At 48.2% G+C, this 19,048-nt stretch overlaps 1 protein-coding gene across 1 annotated transcript in view; it reads right to left on the bottom strand.

Moving 5' to 3' along the window:
* The window catches only part of LOC147670611 (uncharacterized), a 108,554-nt gene extending 90,564 nt beyond the window's left edge, over positions 1–17,990 (bottom strand). The window contains exons 1-4 of the mRNA XM_086948132.1: positions 17,876–17,990; positions 16,007–16,078; positions 15,612–15,719; positions 11,296–11,598 (exon numbers count right to left, since the gene is read on the bottom strand). Coding sequence (XP_086804258.1) covers positions 11,296–11,598; positions 15,612–15,719; positions 16,007–16,078; positions 17,876–17,990 — 598 coding nt within the window. The remainder of the gene's footprint in view (positions 1–11,295; positions 11,599–15,611; positions 15,720–16,006; positions 16,079–17,875) is intronic.
* Between the last annotated feature and the right edge of the window lie 1,058 nt (positions 17,991–19,048).

Below are 19,048 nucleotides of genomic sequence, written 5' to 3'. Positions count from 1 at the left end.
TATGGGCATGAGTCATGGATACAGCACCAGATTTGTATGACCTGTCACATACACCATGAGTACAGGTTTGGATGTCATGTACGTCACATGTAGACCCATGGCCACACTCATGATGTACCCACACAGTCTGTGTGCATGTTGTAAATGTAAATGTAATGTGAATGTTTTTGTACTTGTATAGCGCACAGCTACCCAACAAGGGTCTCCCGGCGCTTGTACTCATACCGCTGAGGAACCCTTCGTGGCTTTTCTTGTGAAGTGTCCACTCCTGGACACCCCCATGGTGAAACAAGGCATCCCCAACGCTGTTGGGGCCCGTTGTGGAGATTAAGCAAGCTATTGCCCAGAGTTGCAGCGTGGGGCCCATGACTAGAATAGGCACTGAGGCGAGAATATCAGGTCAGAGGAATTTATGAACCCGAGACCCGCTGAGGCAGGAATCGAACCCTGGTCCCGGGCCTGAGCTCTGCATCAAGGTCTGCCGCTCTAACCATTTGAGACACATGTGTTGTGTCTCTGATGTTTGTGGTTCCATGTGCCCAATGTGAGACAGGGTCCACCATGTGCCTTGTGCATACAAATTCATGCTGTCTGTGTGTCTCCGGGGCATTCATGTACCACAGGGGCCACTAACTGTGGCACTCATGATTGATTGTGGGATGTCCATGACAGAATATGTCAGTCCAGTGCACATGTGGCAATACAGGGACCATGGCTATTTCCCTGACATGGAGTTGTGATGCCTGTGAAACTTCAGTCCTCCCTTGTCACTGTGTTGTGTGTTTAGAACGTGACAGCCGTCCATATGTTCTGTGCCACAGCCCAATGATTAGACATTGCACCCCAAGGAACTCATGTACACATGTGTGATTGATATGTAAGATAATGGACATGAAGGTGACATATGTGAGGGGGCGTAGCCTGAGAACGGAGCCAAAATCAGAGCTCCCGCAAGTGAGCTCCTTCCAAAGCCCATCCTGACCGCTACGTGGGCCCCCTGAGTGCCGAAATTGGCACCCCCTGGCATCGAAACACCAGAGGACTGAGGGCAGCGAAAATTGGTGCTGGGACACGGCCGGGAAAAGTCGTGGCGGCCGGGATACCGTGAGCCCGGACATTGGCCCAAAATGGCGGCCACGACTCTTTGATGACAGCCGGGGGGGGCGCTGAGACGTAGATGGGCTCCTGGTCACACTGCCGGAACCTGGAATACCTGCCCTTTAAGCAGTGGCTGCTTAGCAGGAATGACCCCGCAATTGCTGGAGTGGAGGACCTGAGCATACAGAGAGGCGGAGCGCGGGGTGTGAGCAGCCGCGACCGCAGAATTATTGGACTGAGTACGGTGAGAGCCGCGGATGTCTCCGTGCCCCCTGAATATGGAGGGCAGCAAAATCAGCAAAGTGGGGGGGCAGTGCACGCTTGCAGGCGGCTGGCAGGGCTGAGGAGCCAGGGGATTGTAGAAGACGGCGAGAGGCCCCTTGACGCTGCGGGGGGCGGTGTACGGCCCGCAGTAATATTAGTGCACAGCTGAGCATTCGGACTGGTTTCCCCACAGACTGGGGAGGGGACACGTGTGCACATGGCACAGAGGAGTTTGGACCCAGCGGCATTCCACAGGGCACAGGAGGGGAGGCGCTCTTGCAACAAAGGCTGCAGTGAACCTCGGCGTCCATTTTGTATGCTGGCAGCCGTGAGGCTTGACCCCCCTCCAAGATGGAGAACGAGGGCAATACAGTCTGAGGGAAGAGGGGCGCGCACCTGAGCCCGGACTGCCAAGGGGGTCAAGAGATATGCACAGGGCTCTGCTGAGGCACTGTGGATCGCATCTGCCACGGGGGCAACCTAAGTCCACTAGGCAGTGGCACAGGACTATCAAATGCCCTCAAGTGATACTAGCGGGAAGTAAAGAAAGGGACCTTGAAGGTCACGAGACCTCCGATCAGAAGAAGAAGGGAGCACCCCCTTACATCCTTTGGGCACGGGGAGTACGGAAGCGTACCTTGACCCACTATTGATCCCAATTGCTGGCAGGAGGTTATCAACAGAAAAGCAGGGCGAGAAGAACAGTGTAGTGCAGAGCTTGATTTGGCAGACGGGCGGGGGTAGCAAGAATACAATATTGGTACGCTGCCCACCTGAGTGCACTGAGAGTTGGGAGCGAACCCAAGCAGCCACCTGAAATAAGGCCTCTCCAAAGCTGTGTACCGAGACAGAGATATGGGGCGGACCACCAAGAGATGGGATACGAGCACCAGGACTCAGCGAGCAATGATACAAAGGAGCCACGATCAGGTAAGGGGTCCAGGAGCGAGCAGTTGCCCCAGCGAGGGGAGATATCACTCCAAGATATCTTGCAGGCTATAGGAAAATCGCAGGCTGCAGTGGAAACCAAAATTGCCACGATGCGGGAGGATCTGGGCCTACTACGAGCGGATCACAGGAAACTGACGGACCGGGTCACAACAGTGGAGGTGGAAGTAGACGATCTGAAAGCATAGGCCCAGGCGACGGCAAGCAAAGTCACCGACATAGAAAAGTGCGTTCTGATGCTGGAGCAGAGGGCAGAGGATGCTGAAAGTCGAGCACGCCGGAATAATATTAGGGTTACGGGGCTGCCAGAAAAAGTCGAAGGAGGGAATATGGTGGACTACCTCGAGCACTGGTTGGGCACAGCAGTAGCGGAGGAGGGACTATCGACGTTCTTCGCACTGGAGAGGGCGCACAGAGTGCCCGCTCAGGTGCCACTGCCCGGCAGACCACCTCAACCAGTAGTGGCCCAACTACTCTTTTATAAGGACAGAGATCATATTTTGCATCAGGCCCTGCTCAAGGGGCAACTCAAAGAGGACAACAGCACTGTTAGAATTTTTCCTGATTTCTCTCGGGAAGTGCAGCGCCAGCAAGAATACTTTGTCTCAGCCAAGAGGAAATTGTGCCAAATGGGAGTCTCATATTCAATGGTGTTCCCAGCCCGACTCCGTGTCGTGAGAGAGGGGGAAACTACATTCTTCAATACACCCCATGAGATCTGGGAATGGATAGAGGGACCAGACCCCAAAGAACGACGAGGGGAGAGCAAGAACCACACTGAGCCGAACCCAGCACGTTCCCCTGATAAAGGGCAGAAATTAAAGAGTCATCCAACGATGGAAGAGGCACACAGAGACAGAGCGAATGCGATTGCGGCGGTGGCCTCCATGAGCAGAGCAAGCACCAGGGGCACTCCCTTGCACTCTGAGGGAGAGCATAGAGATTCGGAGACCAGCACGAGCACAGTAGGAGGGGAGGACCAAGCCCTGCCGCACGTTACGCCCAGATCGGCTTACGACCTGATGTGAAGAAGGGGGACCACGCAAGTACAACTGGGACTATATTGTTGGGCAGTGGAAAATGATATATTTCAAAATAAAGACCCAATCCAAACGCGTGCTACTATAATAGTGACAAACAGGGGGGTATATATTGGAAACCTTCTCCCCACTACACTCTTATAAACTTTATAAGGAGGTAATGCACTTTTGCTCCGCTCAAATTAAAACACCTGTTCTCCCGGGCAACACGGGTAGGTGTCTGACAAGATCCCAACAGAGTGCTCAGCATACCGACTGCTGTTGATGCTAAACTTAGATTTTAAAATTCTCAGTAAGATATTGGCCACAAGACTACTACCACATATGACCTCTTTGATACACTCCGACCAAGCAGGATTCATCCCTAGCAGAAATACAACCCTTAACATCAGACGACTGTTCGCTGTGCTGCAACGGGGGGGCACCGGAGGGGGCGATCTTTGCCATCGACATTGAGAAAGCATTCGATAGTCTTGAGTGGGAATTTTTATATGCAGTGCTCACACGGATGGGGCTGGGACAGGGGTTCGTCCAGTGGGTTAAAATACTGTATAAGGACCCAGTGACAAGGGTACACACGGGCCGCACCATTTCCATGCAGTACCACGAGGAGAGGGGCATGAGGCAAGGATGTCCCCTTTCCCCCCTGTTGTTCGCACTAGCGATAGACCCACTTGCGTGCGTAGCACACTCGGGGATGCCGTATGAGGGTATTAGACTAGCAGAGCAGACACATCACATTGCTTTATATGCAGATGATCTCCTGCTATTCCTGAAGGCCGCTGTTGCAGCGTTAGGAGGGGCCCGGCACATGATGGACGAGTTTGGCACTCTCTCTGGGCTATGCGTTAACTGGCAGAAGTCACGGCTCTTTCCGATGACAAGAGATGCTCTGCCGCCCGAAGGCCTGGGAGACCTGCAGTGGGAACTGCTTTGTTTTAGGTACCTAGGGGTTAAAGCGTATCATGACCTCTCTGATGTTCAGGAAGGAAATGTAGGGGGGCTCTGCGATCACTGAAAGGTTGCATGGCATTCTGGAGAACGCTACCCCTGTTGGTGGCAGGGTGAATCTCCTTACTGAGAATGATAGCGTTTCCCCGATTGCTATATTTTTTTCACTACACTACCGGTGTGGATCCCCAGGACGTGGTTTAGCTCCCTCAACTCTCTTCTAACTACTTTTATCTGGGGGCCCAGCAGCAACAGAGTGGTCTTGGCAACGTTGAGAAGAGCACAAGCAGAGGGAGGACTAGCAGTGCCGGATATGGAGAATTATTACCTGGCAGGGCAGCTCCAGTGATCCACGCAGTTGGTGGCAGGTAGTCTAGACTAGGCATGAGCGGATTTTGCGGATTGGCAATCCGCGAATTTGCGGATTTGCAAACTCGCAATCCGCAAAATCCGCGAATTCCCGCGAATTTGCGGATTTTTTTTTTTTTTGTGTTCGCCCGTGTTTCTGCCAGTTCGCGAGGGTTTTTACAATTTCGCAATTTGCGAACTTACCTGTCGGGTTGCAAGTTTTGCGAACTTGTTGTTTCTACGTGTCCAACCTGTTTGGGACACTCTTCTTCATCACTGCCACTCTCTGTCACCACTGCCACTCTCTGACTACTCATGCCACCCTCTGGCCCACCCATGCCACCCTCTGTTTCATCACCACACCCTCTGGTTGTCCAGTGTACATTATTTTTGGCAAAGCAAAGCACACCTTCCCTGCCTCAAGTGACCTGAATTAATTTGGGGCTGATTAATGTGTCACAGAATATTTTTTTAGCTGGCACCTGCTTCCTTAGTGCGCCCTGATTAGTGATCTTTTGCACTTGCTAAGTGCTTTCATTGTTGCAAAATTAGTTACAACACCTGCCCTGCCCCAACTGACAATAATGAATTAGGGGCTGATTAATGGATTTTAACTTCCAGCCTGGCTCCTGCTTGTCTCCCTTAGCTGTAATTCAGGACCTTTGTGGCATATGTGTAACTATTCTGAGGTTCAGAGCAGGGTCACATAATAGTTGCAACTGGCAACTGAACTCTGGAGGGGCCCCTCAGGAAGCACTACAGGAAATGGCTACTAATGATGAGCCTGAACTTTTGAACCTGGTAAGTAGTTACTTTCAGTTTTGCTAAAATCGTATTTCTGCAATTTCGCACTTATTCGCGGGGCGCGAACTCACGCGAACAGTGCGAGCAGTGCGAGCAAAATCCGCTGCTCGCGGATTTGCGGATTTTTCAGGAAATTCGCAAATCTCGCGGATTGCGGATTTCCCGAAAATCCGCAAAATCCGCGAGCGGAACGGATTTTCCGCCCATGCCTAGTCTAGACCCGGAAAGGAGGAAGCCTCCATTCACCCCGAATAGGGCGGATGTCCTGAGCACATTAATGGGCACCATTATACAGCGAACAATAAGCTCTTTGGACACAGAGTAATAAGGAATTGCTGGGTCAGGTGTCTTCAAAACACCAAAACCAAACGTCCTTACTCCCCAGAGATGTTCATGACATTCCTGGAGGCGCTCCCACATGGAGGTCACTGGAGGGGATTAGAGGAATAGGAGCAAGCGGGAGTCACTAAGATAGGGGACTTGTACGGGGACGGGAAACTCCTTATGTTTGCGGCCTTCCGAGCAAACTGGGACATTCCGCAGGGACACTTTTTACTATATGGGGCGGTTACTGGGGCTTTGCGCAGACAATGGGGTCAGGGGACAACTGAACCATCCATGCATTCTACATGCAAATACATAAGTCTAGCAAGAGGTGTAATCAAGGCGTATCGTGCGTCTATCGAGCCATTTGGGGGGACTCCACGGGGCCGCTGGAAGGACTGAAGGACAAATGGGAGGCGGACCTGGGGATTCCTATAGAGGATAAGGACTGAGAAAATACACTTCTTCGAGCCACCAAGGTATCCTGTAACGCACAATTCCAATTAATTAGCTTTTACACCCTGCATAGAGCACACATTACTCCTGACAGAATCAATCGCTATTTCCATCGAGATGACGAGAGTTGCCCTCGCTGCCAGGACATAGGAGCTAGCTACATTCACATGATGTGGAGCTGCCCACAGCTGGAAGGGTACTGGCAAGAAGTGGTTAGGGAGACAGCGCGCATCACAGAGAAGGAGATCCCATGCACCCCTGGTCATGTGCTGCTTAACCTATTCCCCCACCCTGCTAAGACCAAGGTCACGGCCAGGGCCCAAGACCTGGCATATATACTAGCAAAACGTGAACAAACAAGCAAGCGGAAGGCACCGGCAGGCCCAGGGGTGGTCAATTGGAAGCGGGAACTAGAGAAGTGGCCGGGCTGCGAACATAGAATGCTGCTTCGGAATGCAAAACGAGGCATAGGACGCCTAGAGAGGGCACAGGCTTGCGGAGTATTGGTAGACGACCTGAAGAATATAGACCAAGAATCTGGCCCCAGCACACCGCAGATATCCAAGGCCAAGAAGGGAGAGAAGGGGCGGCATGAGCAGACCATAGCACCCTAGCTTTCATGGACATGGAGACTTATATGAGTCCGGCCCACGGCTTAGACTATAGAGAGTGAGGCCCAGACTACACTTACAGCGAGAGGCATCATGGCGGGTTAGTCGGCAGCAGCAAGGGAGGGGGCGGCGGGGGGATAGTTGAGGGGGAACTGTTAACCTGTGATACTAAATGGCGATTAGTTACAATTAGAACTGCATAGCACAGCAGAAAGGTGCATTGCAAGAGGAGATATGGGCAAAAGACCAATTGAACAGATAAGAATAGCGGTTGGAAATGTTCACTGAGAATATAAATGAAAGAGAAGTGAATTGTGTGTGTAATGTTGATACCTAAATGCCACTAAAGTGTGTTGGTGACATATGTGTCCATAACCAATAGCACACACCTCAGTAACTTGTGTATTGCTATGATGTATCATGTGATGTTTTGCCCGATGAGTGCCACATGGGTATCTGTATTTTTGATGTTACTTTGCTCATCTCGGTACTACAGGGCGCCAGCAGTCCATAGACCGTTCCCTGATCTCGAGACCATGGTGGAAAGCGACAGCATCCGCCTTTACCGCTTCACCAGGAGTCTGATTGATAAGTTGGCGGAGCAGTTGGCGCCACATCTGCTACCGGGCTGCACATACCCGACAGCACTGACGCCAAAGGTGAAGGTGATGGCAGCTCTGTACTTCTTTGCCACCGGTACCTTCCAACACACTGTGGCTAGTGTTGGTGGTATGTCACAAACTATGTTTAGCCGTGGGCTAGGAGATTTGTTGGAGGGAATGTTGAATCACCTAGACTCCTACATCAAGTTTCCTAGACCAGGTGTACTCACAGAGATCAAGGATGCCTTTTATGGACTGGGGAGGATGCCAAACGTGATAGGCTCAATCGATGGCACACATGTGGTCCTGATACCACCAAGGGCACAGGAACAGACATACCACAACCGTAAACATTACCACTCAATCAATGCTCTGGTGGTATGTCTGGCGGACATGGTGATTACACATGTGTGTGTACGTTTCCCTGGTTCGGCCCACGATGCCTACATCTTGAGGAGGAGTCGCATACCGTTGATGATGTCACAGATGCCAAACCAGTGTGCCTGTCTTGTTGGTGTGTACTGTTTGTCATTGTGTGTGTTTAGCAATATTGTCTCACACCCCCTTACAATGCTCAACTAATGTGTGGTTCTTCTTATGTAGGTGACTCTGGATACCCCAATATGCCGTGCTTGCTGACACCCCTGAGGAACCCTGTGACAGCATCTGAGATGCACTACAATGAGGCACATGGCAGATGCCTGGACAAGACCGGAGGAGCCATCCCATATGAGCCGGCAAAGGTGTGCAAGATAATCATCAACTGCTGCATGCTCCACAACATGGCAGTACGGAAGAAGGTACCGCTCATCCAGGACGACGACGACCAACATCCACCACCTGTGGAGGATCCTGGCCTGGGCCACGAGGCCAGTGATGATGACGAGGATGACGTCCGCACACAGCTCATCAACAATTTCTTCAGCTGAATGTGAGTTCACAGGGTTGTCATGTCTATGCCCCGAGTTAGCCTGTGATGTGTTTGTGCAGCGCAGTTGCTGTTTGAGTTTGTCCGTGTGGTACTTGACTGGATGTGTGCAGTGATGTGTCCTGTCAGATGGTCTGTAGTCCACAATGCTGTTGACATGCTAATTTGTCATGGTGTAGGTTACTTGTGACATGTTTATTGCATTTCCATCCTGTTCTGGTGAGCTTCTGACTGTGTCTCATTTCTGTCCTTCCCAAGGTAGTTTGCCATTTGCAGGGGCAAGCCTGACACCGACAACCAGAATCCACCCTTGAAGCGCCATTTGACGACACTTGGGGACCATGTGCCCACTGTCAGGTGGATTCACCTTGATACTGTTGTGTAATTAGCTTGTTTCTGATTTGTAATAAACCTGGGTTTCACTTAGTTCTGTATGTTGTCTAGCTTCACACATCTGACTGACACTTGGTTACCTCACCTCTGGGTTTGTTGGCAGTGACTGTGGAAAGGTGGTGTGTCTGCATTACACCGTATATCTGGCAACCATCTTTGTAGGCAAAGTGTCACATGTCCATGGTGAGTATGTGTTGTGGTGCCCTATTGGTGTGTCTCCCTCATAGGTGTCACATCAACATGAGTCACATAACGCTAATGACATTGCTGTAGTAGTCGGCATTTCATCATCTCCATGACACATATCGAGTCTGAATCACAACATAGGCAAGTATGGTTTAATAGTGAGTTTATTTACATACATGTGTGGAGATAGTGCTGCACATGAGGTTTCGAATCCAAAGTTCGCAGATGAGTTTAAAGTATTGGTCGATGATAAAATGTCCAGAGTGAAGTCCACATTCACCTTCCACATTAGTACAACATGGACCCTTTACAAAAAGAGGGAAGAGGAGAACTCTAAGTTTAACACTATATTCAAAATTAATCTACTGTAAACTAAGGGTGCACACTGCTAACTGTGTTGGCTACACAGTATGTGAAAAGCTTGAGAGAAATGTAAGCAGGGCCTACATGCAGGATGCACTGTCCCTGGAGAATATTAATTCTCAACAAATTCATACAACTTGCGTACCTTAAATAATATATAATCAATTAGCTGATCTTTAAACTCTCAAGTTTATTATCATAAAGAAAAATGTTATTCAAGAGGAATAACAATATGTTCATATAGTTTGATTCAATAACAAATGATTGTATGCATATGTATCACTTTACATTGTGTTTCCTATCTAGATACAACGTGTGATCATATTCCTATACATATAGCTATGCGTACAATGTAAAATCATTTCATATCTCAATAACAAAACTTGCGAAGAAGCGTCGCCCAATGCATTTCGGGAAGCCCTGTTCCCTTCTTCAGGGGCGAGTACCTGTAACCTGCTTCCTCCACATTGATAGTGAAAGTCCTCGTAAGTTCATAAACGAACGTGAATTCTATGAACTTGGCACTGTTACTGAGTGAGCACAATGATCGAGAATGACCATACAGTGGAAATTCTAATAAATCGGCACTGGAACTGAAGTGTGCATGGTGTTCCACTATTACAAATCCGCTGTTGGGTAGGTATATCTTAATACTTGCTGAACTAAGCAAAGATTGCTGGCCAATATCGGCTTCTAATAAGTTCCTGCTACACCCACGGTCAGTCTTTCGGACTGACCGTGGGTGTAGCAGGAACCTATTAGAAGCCGATATTGGCCGCCAGCAAGGCTTGGACAGCGTCATATTAATACAGCAATCTTTGCTTAGTTCAGCAAGTATTAAGATATACCTACCCAACCGCAGATTTGTAATAGTGGAACACCGTGCACACTTCAGTTCCAGAGCCGATTTAATAGAATCTCCACTGTATGGTCATTCTCGATCATCGTGCTCACTCAGTAACAGTGCCAAGTTCATAGAATTCACGTTTGTTTATGAACTTACAAGGACTTTCACTAGTAATGTGGAGGAAGCAGGTTACAGGTACTCGCCCCTGAAGAAGGGATTATGGCTTCCCGAAATGCATTGGGCGACGCTTCTTCACAAGTTTTGTTATTGAGATATGAAATGATTTTACATTGTACGCATAGCTATATGTATAGGAATAAGATCACACATTGTATCTACATAGGAAACACAATGTAAAGTGATACATATGCATACAACCATTTGTTATTGAATCAAACTATATGAACATATTGTTATTCCTCTTGAATAACATTTTTCTTTATGATAATAAACTTGAGAGTTTAAAGATCAGCTAATTGATTATATATTATTTAAGGTACGCAAATTGTATGGATTTGTTGAGAATTAATATTCTCCAGGGACAGTGCATCCTGCATGTAGGCCCGCATACATTTCTCTTGCGCTTACAACATGGACCCTCCATGTCATGTTGGGGAGTTGTTGCATGTGCAACAAGGTGAACGCTTTGGAAACAAAGACCAATATCCAAAACAGGTTCTGGGTTCCTAGGGGATGTGCATGGACAACTGTGGCTCATTTGTCCTTCTTCGGACGACCCCCACCTCTTCTTCGGGGGGATCCTCAGGAGCAGGCGCCGACGTTGCATCAGACTCTACACCAGATTCATCCTCCCTCCCTGTTGTTGCAAGAGATGTTGTGGGCACACAGGGAGGTGTGGACATATTTCTTCTGTTCTGGGGGAGACAAGTCAATATGTCACTAAGCACCCCAGTGACTTTGTCCCATTTGGCCTCCATGCGTGCATGATGGCCAACCTGCTCCTGTTGTATGTCGTTGAGGACCTCCACTACCTGACTGAATCCTCCGTCGCTATCCTGGTATGCATCTATGATGCGTACCAGTTGGGGGTCATCAGGCAGTACAGGCCCCTCTGCAGACCGTGGTCTCTGCCTAACACCACTCCCACCACCCCTAGACACAAGGACTGTACCTGTGGTGGCAGGCACAGCTGACCCGTGGCCCCCTTGGGTGTTGCTACAGGTCTTATTGTTCGTAGCATCCTGGGTGGCCGGGGCCCCTGTGCTGTTTGAACTTGGTCTCCTAGGTCTGTCCATGTTGGCGGGGGTGTTAGGTGTTTTGGATGGTGGTGCGGCCTGATGACTCACACCGGAGGTGCCAAGTTGATCTTCGTCATCCGAAAAGGACAGAGCCAGATCCACATTAGAGAGCTCATCCTCCACCAGAGTCTGGGCCAGGGACTCATATTCACTTGCTACTGTTTCCGCAGTGGTACCTGTGTTTGGAAGAGACAGACATTGTCAGTTATGTTACTACAGACATCAATGATTGAATTATGTGTATTGCAACAGGGAGGGAGGAAGAGGTACTGATACATTCATCTTGCAATGGATAGTACTAACAATAAAGGAGGGGGCAAGGGATCAATCCTCCTGTGCAGCCATGGTATGTACATGATTTAATTCCTTAGTAGATTCCCTCCTATACGTATACAGGAATGGGGCCATGCTTCTTAGATTGCCGCCTCAGTGTACCGTATCTGCATTTACTTTGGTTCACCTTTACTGCACATATTATGTGCCTCCACCTGGAGGTAGACTGGCTGCTTTCCTAGTAGTGGAGATATTAGCTCTAGGATCACATGGGGCTGCTACATGTTGACCAACAGTAACCGACCCTGGTGCGTTGGATCAGTAGCTGGATCCACACACACTCCTTTGTTTGTAACTTAATACATCACAATGTTCAACATTTTTCCTTTGCCTTTGGGTGTTGTGTGTGATTTTGACTCACAGCACTCCAGCACAGACACACACTCTCAGTTTTCTCTTCTGGGCACTACTGGGGAACCAGCCAGGTTACCTCCAGGTGGAGGCACAGCATATTTGCAACAATGGGGAGCCAATGATGCTGCTGCTACAGTACACTGATGCGGAAAAGCATGGTATCACGCACTAAGCATGTGTACATATGTGAGGCTTTCAATGGAGGCAACACAATAAGTATTGAACCAGGTTGCAGAGCAGGAGTAGACCATTCACCCCTCGATCTGTGTAGCAATGTATGATATACATGACATTTACAACGTGACGCCAGGATGCATGCCTGAAGACTGCATTGTCTTCAATCGTCACAGACAGAGATTGATGTTGTGGCAGCACATTGTCCTGCCAACATGAAGCCTTTCAATGTGCATGTTGATGTGTGCACATACCCAGCTCATGTATGGATTTGCATGTACATGGTCATTGTTACTCAAGGGACATCATGTGGCTGACACAGGAGTGTGATCCCTGTTAACATTTGACTTTGCTTCCCTGTGAGGGTGTGTGCCTGTGCTGACAAGATGGCTGACAGTAGAGTCCGGGGCCTCATTTATGAGAAATGATGCATCGCTGCGTGAAAGCAGCGATGCGTCACTTCTCAGTGTGCACTCCTTGCGACATTCCTGATGCGTCATATTTGATGTGTGACGCATCATGTCGCAAGGAGTTACAGATACGTCAGTATTTCTGACGTATCTGTAAGCGCAAAAGTGACGCATTGCTGGAGTGTGTCACAAAAGTGACGCAACTCCAGCAATGCGTCCTTTCACATGGGGCAAGCCCCATGTGAAAGGGCCTGCATCAGTCTTACGGCTGCTGCGAGGCAGGCGCAAGATTTTGACGCAATGGCGTCCTAAATGTGATGCAGTGAAATTTCATAGATTTCACTGCATCACTTCTACGACCCTTCCTTGCGTCAATACGCCCCCCTTGCATACATTATTCCTGGCACAGGTATAATGTGGCGCAGGGGTTTACAAAGTGCCGCATCTACCTAGTCATTGCTTGACTTGTCCTTTTTTTGTGGTTTTGCATTTTGTTTTTTGTGGGCATGTAGGAGACGAAACGTTCTTCTGACAGTCGGACGCTCATGTTGGCTTGTGCAGACTGCTCCGTGCCTTTCACGCAGATTTGGTTCTGTGTTGCATGCGAATCGGTCGGGATAGTCTCTCTCGCTTCAGGTACGTTTTCGGGCCGTGTCGGTCGTGCTGCTTGGGCTCATCGGTCATTTTTCATGCATTTTGCATCATACTGTGCATGTCGGACGTCGCGGGTATGTATCGGTGAGGTTCAGTCCGGTTTCGTATCGGTCGGTGCAGCTCGTGTCCATTTCCCGGCCAGATGACTTATTTTTGTATGGCTCGGTCATACGACTGGTTTTCTGTACGGCTCGGGCGTAGAACACAGGCTTTGCATTGCACTGCACGGGTCGTATGGTGCCCGTAGGTGTCGGTCGGACTCTGTTCCGTGTACGAGTCGGTCGGGCCGATTTCCGACCTGAATAGGTATCGACCCCTTAGTATAGAATACTCCACAAATGTAGAATTGGCCTATTAAGTCAAAAAAAATTGAAAAATTAGCCTACATTCCCCTCACAGAAGTAACACTACAATATGTTATTGAATACCCATACCATCAAAGTAACAACAATAAACTGTCAACTCTCATGGACTATTTCAAAGCCATTTGCACTGATCAGAACACAGTTGCCACCCAAATTTGATATCCCATGTTCGAATGTCTACGGCAGCATCATGTTTCAAATATCCAAGGAAACTAAACAAATTCACCAAATGCTAGCAAGGAAATTGTGACTATTAAGTAACAACTGTAAACAATAGCTAGAACACTACAATGAAAAGAATCACAGTTAAATAAATCAAAGTAAAACCTGACTTAAATTAATTAAACAACAGAAACCTACCGAATTGTATAAATAATAAACTATTCACAGTTTATTACCATTCTGAATAACAATAAACAATAACACATTATTTCTGAAAAATGAAAAAAAGGTAACATTTTAAAATAACAACAAAATATTAACAAACACATTACAATTTCCCACCAAACACATAAATACAAAAAAATTACTCACAATTTAGGTAGCTGAAATTCTATGTGGACAATACAAAAGCTTGAAAATGTATAAAACATCAGAAATTCTTAAAAAATGTAGCACAAAAAATGTAAAAATAAAAATAAATATTCTTTTTTGACCAAACAAAATACATGGAAACCACCCAAAATCATTAAAAATACAAAACACACTCCAGAAAATCTCACAAAACAAGGAAAAAGAAAATGTAAGCATTGGTTTAAAAGGTCAAATGACTTGCCCCTGTAAAAAAAAAACAGTAAAGACGCACCCACTACACAAAATAGTAATGTTGACTTCTAATTTTAAAAAACTTGTAAAAAACATAAAAAACCCCACCATTAGAACAGACATTCCCCATGCAAACAGTAGGGGCCTGATTACAAGTATGGCGGTCTGGCGACGGGTCCACCCCGCTGCTGCATCTTCGATTTGATTTGATTTGATTGATTTGATTTTAGGTTTTCTAGAGCGCGCAGCTACCCTAGGGCAACCCGGCGCTAAAAAGACCACGGTACTGAGGGAAGGAAGGGTCAGGGATTTGATTTGATTTTAGGTTTTCTAGAGCGTGGTGAGGCTGCCAGCCAGTTTTTTTGGTCCGACTGGCTTTTTTTTGGCGTTCCCACAGCAGTGCCTCTAAAATCAGGCCCCGCAATGGGAATGTTGAAAACTGTTCCTGCAAAGCATGGACTCAAAATTCCATGCTCTGCAGGAACTAATGTGCATGCACAATGGATGTGCATCCACACGGCATAAGGGGGCCCTACCTCTCCGCCAGAGTTTACATGGTGGAGGAACTGCCATGTAAACCACGTCAGACAGGAAACTCATAATATGTTTGGCGGGACCATGGCAGTCCCGCCAAGCATATTGCGGCCTCAGGACCGCCGCACCTGGCGGTTTCGGCAGTCCTGTAGAGGTCCTACTGCCCGAGTAGTAATCGGGCTGATGGGAGACCCCCGCCCCCAAACCCCCATGAGTCTAATGGTCCAAGGACAGGCAAACTCGTATTCGGGTGAGCTGAGCGGTCGGACCGCCACAAGAATGCCACCACCGTTGATATTTAAGCTACCTCATCGGCAGCGGCAGAACAGTGCTGGTCAATGGTGGCGGTGAAGGCATAGGCACTTCCGTGATAATTATGACTGTATGCCTCTCTGTGGACCATGACTCTCTGTTGACCATGAAAAGGTTGGCAGAAAGGCAAGTAAAGGGCCTCAAAAAGGGCCCCAGGGTGAATGAGCCCATGTGGAGTATGGTCAGGGACCATTGTATTGGATCCCCTCTAACTTCACTGTTAGTGCGCGTGCTGTTTGCCATGTACGGTATGCAGGAGGCACAGCAGTGCAGCCAGTATTGACTTACGGCTCTTTTCTGGAGCCAAAGAATGCAGCAGCCAGTACTCTGCCGTCCATTCCCTCAACCGCCGCCCCAGCGTGCTGGCGGTGCTACCGCTAATGTCATAATCGGGCCCTAAGAGACAATTCAAATTATCTAGAAATAGTTAAAATATAAGAAATTATCTAAGATTAAAAATACACAGACATTAAATCAGTTTTAGGCCTAATACACACACCCCAAACAATCATGAGAAAAACCTTCACTAACTATAACTAGACGTAGTAATATTAACCTTACTAATAATATGTCATCTCCACCTTTAAAAAGCATAAACATACACATAATAACCTAAATAAAATTAAAATATACCACCCTGTAAGACATATTAGTCTCAGACAATAGATTAAAAGGAAACTTACCTTCATCAGAGAACATCAACGAAGAACCACCAACCTGTACACCCACCGGTATCCAAAAAACACAAACACAAACTACAGAATAAAGTAAGGAATAAAATTAGGAATGTGCTTGTCAGTTCCTGTAGTGTAGTTCCTATATTCCCAATAGGCTCTGCTCATTAGAATAATATATCATATAGATTAGGCGTAGGAATGAGGTCGACTAGATCTCTTTTGAATATACTAAACTTAATTGTGAGTGCCAGCTAGATCAGAGGTCACTAGAAACTTCCTCGAATTTACAAGAAGGGATTAGTTTCTGCCAAGCACATAAACATGACAATTTTGTTTCCCAAGAATAAGAATATATCTCTCAGAGTCGCGGAAACAATGGATAAGTATTTCACTCAGTCGATCGTGCATGCTTCGTTTCTACAGAGTAGCAGAGAAATAGAGAGACAGGCGTTTTCAATAAAAAGGTTTATTGAACAGTCTTCTTTCTCATGCAAGAGAAGTGAACTGCTACAATCGTTAGGCAGACTGCACAGTATAATGCGTACAGCGTAAACAGTAATATGAAATAATACTGTAAGAGCATTGTATGGTTTCTAAGCCATATAAAAATACATACATAAATAACATTGACTAAAATACTCAACTGGTGCTTCTAAAATACGCCTACCCCAATGTACCTAACCTAAGTCTAGTATGCAGGAAGAAGTAAGTATTGTGTAGCATACGTTTTAGTTTTCTTTGCCAAGAATCTACCAAAGGTTTCTCTAGGTTCTAATCAGCTCCATACCTTGGTTAGAATGAAGGAGGTCTGGTATCTCAATCTCGGGACTCGATTTCCCAACACCCCCGCAAGGGGAGCTTGGAAACACTGGAGCAGGCTTCTTGGCAGGAGAAGGGCAGCCTCTTGATCAGTGCGTCAGCTGGAGAGTCGGCTTCCTTCGGCACTTGCTGTAGCGAGCTGCGTCGGGCAAGTAGATAGTCAAACTGCTCCGAACCACTGTAGTTTGCAATAGCAAGTGAAGGTATATTTATACTTTGAAGGTGTTTAGGAATGCCACAGTTTGACGTAAAGTCGGGCATAAGAATGTCATAATTAACCCCTTGGGAATAGTTGTTCATTGTAAACCTAACTGAGTTTTTGGAGAAATCAATATTCAATATGACTTCTTAAGCCGATTTTCCAAGAAATCGTTGTGACGTTTGGTACGGGTGGAAGTAGCCATGCCTGTATTTGGGTCGCATGGGCTATGCCAAAATAAGGGATTAATTTCTATGCCTGTATAAGAGCAACATGAATTGTTCCTATATAAGGGCATGAATCGGGAAAATTCACTCGGAGCCTAAAACCCCACACAACACCCACTCCACTTTCTTAAGTACGAGTCGACATTACTAAGTTCTAAACACAGTAAAACATATCTAAACAAGATGTGTTAAAAACCCACGCAAAATATTTAAAAAATGCTTTGGAACTGGTTGTACACAAAAAGAGCATTTGTGCTGTACGCATTTAAAGCAATGCTTCATTCAAAGCATAAAGTTTGACATTTGAAATGCTATCCGAATGAATCATGAAAATACATTTATGAAATGTGTTAGAAATGGGATGTCTGGTTGGCTAAGGCTGGCGCCAAAACCAGGCAGAAACCACCACTCTAGTCAGGACAAGGGAGTTACACGCCAAGATAACCCCTGCTCACCCCCTTGGTAGCATGACACGAGCAGTAAGGCTTAACCCGGAGGCAAAGTAAGTTAAGTATTTGTACACGCACCCACCAGCACCCATCTATGGCCCATACGGGAGCACACCACTGTGCAGTCATCAGGCACCAACACTCGCCTGCACGGAGCCCCCCCCAGCCCTCTCTCACTCACCGGGCTGGACTTCCTGGCGGGCGCTCCTCCGGCAGTTCTGCTTCTCCTGCGGCGGTGGCGGGGCTCTCATCCTCTCGAGAGCCTCACTGGGGGGAGCCGGCACTATCTCCTTCATGGCGCGGGGCTCCCTCCTTGCATTGGAGCCCTGCAGCACTCATACTGCTAACTCTTCCGGCCGCACTTCCTGGATGGCCGCCCCAGGGCTCTCCACAGCTACAGGAGCCCCGGGAGGACTTCACTTCCTCTTTTCACTGGGCAGCCTCAAGCGGCAATGGCTTCCCTCCGGTAGGGGGAAGCGGAAGTGAGGCACTCCAGGCCCTGCCCACAGTCAGGCGGGCACGGCCCTGGCTTCCGGTTTTGCCGTGGTGGCGGCCCCAGCATCTTCTCTCTCGGGGGCATACGAGGGGTAGGCTCCCTCGCCATAGAAACGTAAATAGCGGGGTGAGCACCCGCTAAGGTGCACAAAAATGGGGTGGGCACCCGGGAATAAGGATAAATAAAACAGCGGAGTGATGCAGGGTGGGCACCTGTAATTCCGGGTGCATTAACATAAGCGGGGTGGCACCCGCGTTAGGCACACGAAGGGCAGGAGCGCTTCCCTCCTATGGAAAAAGACAGCGCTCTGCCCAGAAATGAAAGTAAAACGCTCAAAGGGCGCTGAGGGCACAGCAACCATGAAGCCCCTAGAGAAGGACCTCCCTAGGGCAAAAGGGGGTCCCAGCAGCAAGCAGGAACATCCAGGAGAAGGTCTCTAGGGCAAGGAGAAAGTCTCCCAGCCATCCTTAGGCCAGGCCGAAGGGCATGCAGGGGCTGGGCAGGGCCCAGGGAGGCAAGCCTTCCCCTGGGCCCCAGCAGTAGCATGCCCCTGGTAGATTCTAGTCAGGAAAAAGAAGAACATTGAACATGAGGTCACAGCCTCATTTTATACAGAAAATCCCTTTGTCTCTAGGGTGTAGGGTGGGGACAAAACCAGACGCAGCTGGTATGGGAGCACTCTGATGGGCTCAGCCCCTCTCACTATCACTGGCACGGGTAGGGTAATTAGACGCACCACAGGGGGCGGAGCCAGCATTGTGTGGGGAAAGCCCAGCCCTATTCAGGTCCCAGGTGCAGCCCTTCCCTGCCATCAACATGCAGATCTCCCCATTCACCACTGGGGCAGACCCATCCAGA

This window comes from Lissotriton vulgaris, unplaced genomic scaffold (assembly GCF_964263255.1).
Source record: "Lissotriton vulgaris unplaced genomic scaffold, aLisVul1.2 SCAFFOLD_2425, whole genome shotgun sequence".
In the NCBI taxonomy this organism is placed as follows: Eukaryota; Metazoa; Chordata; class Amphibia; order Caudata; family Salamandridae; genus Lissotriton; species Lissotriton vulgaris.
Note: the sequence above shows the minus strand (reverse complement) of the source record. Positions and strands in the feature narration are given on the sequence as shown.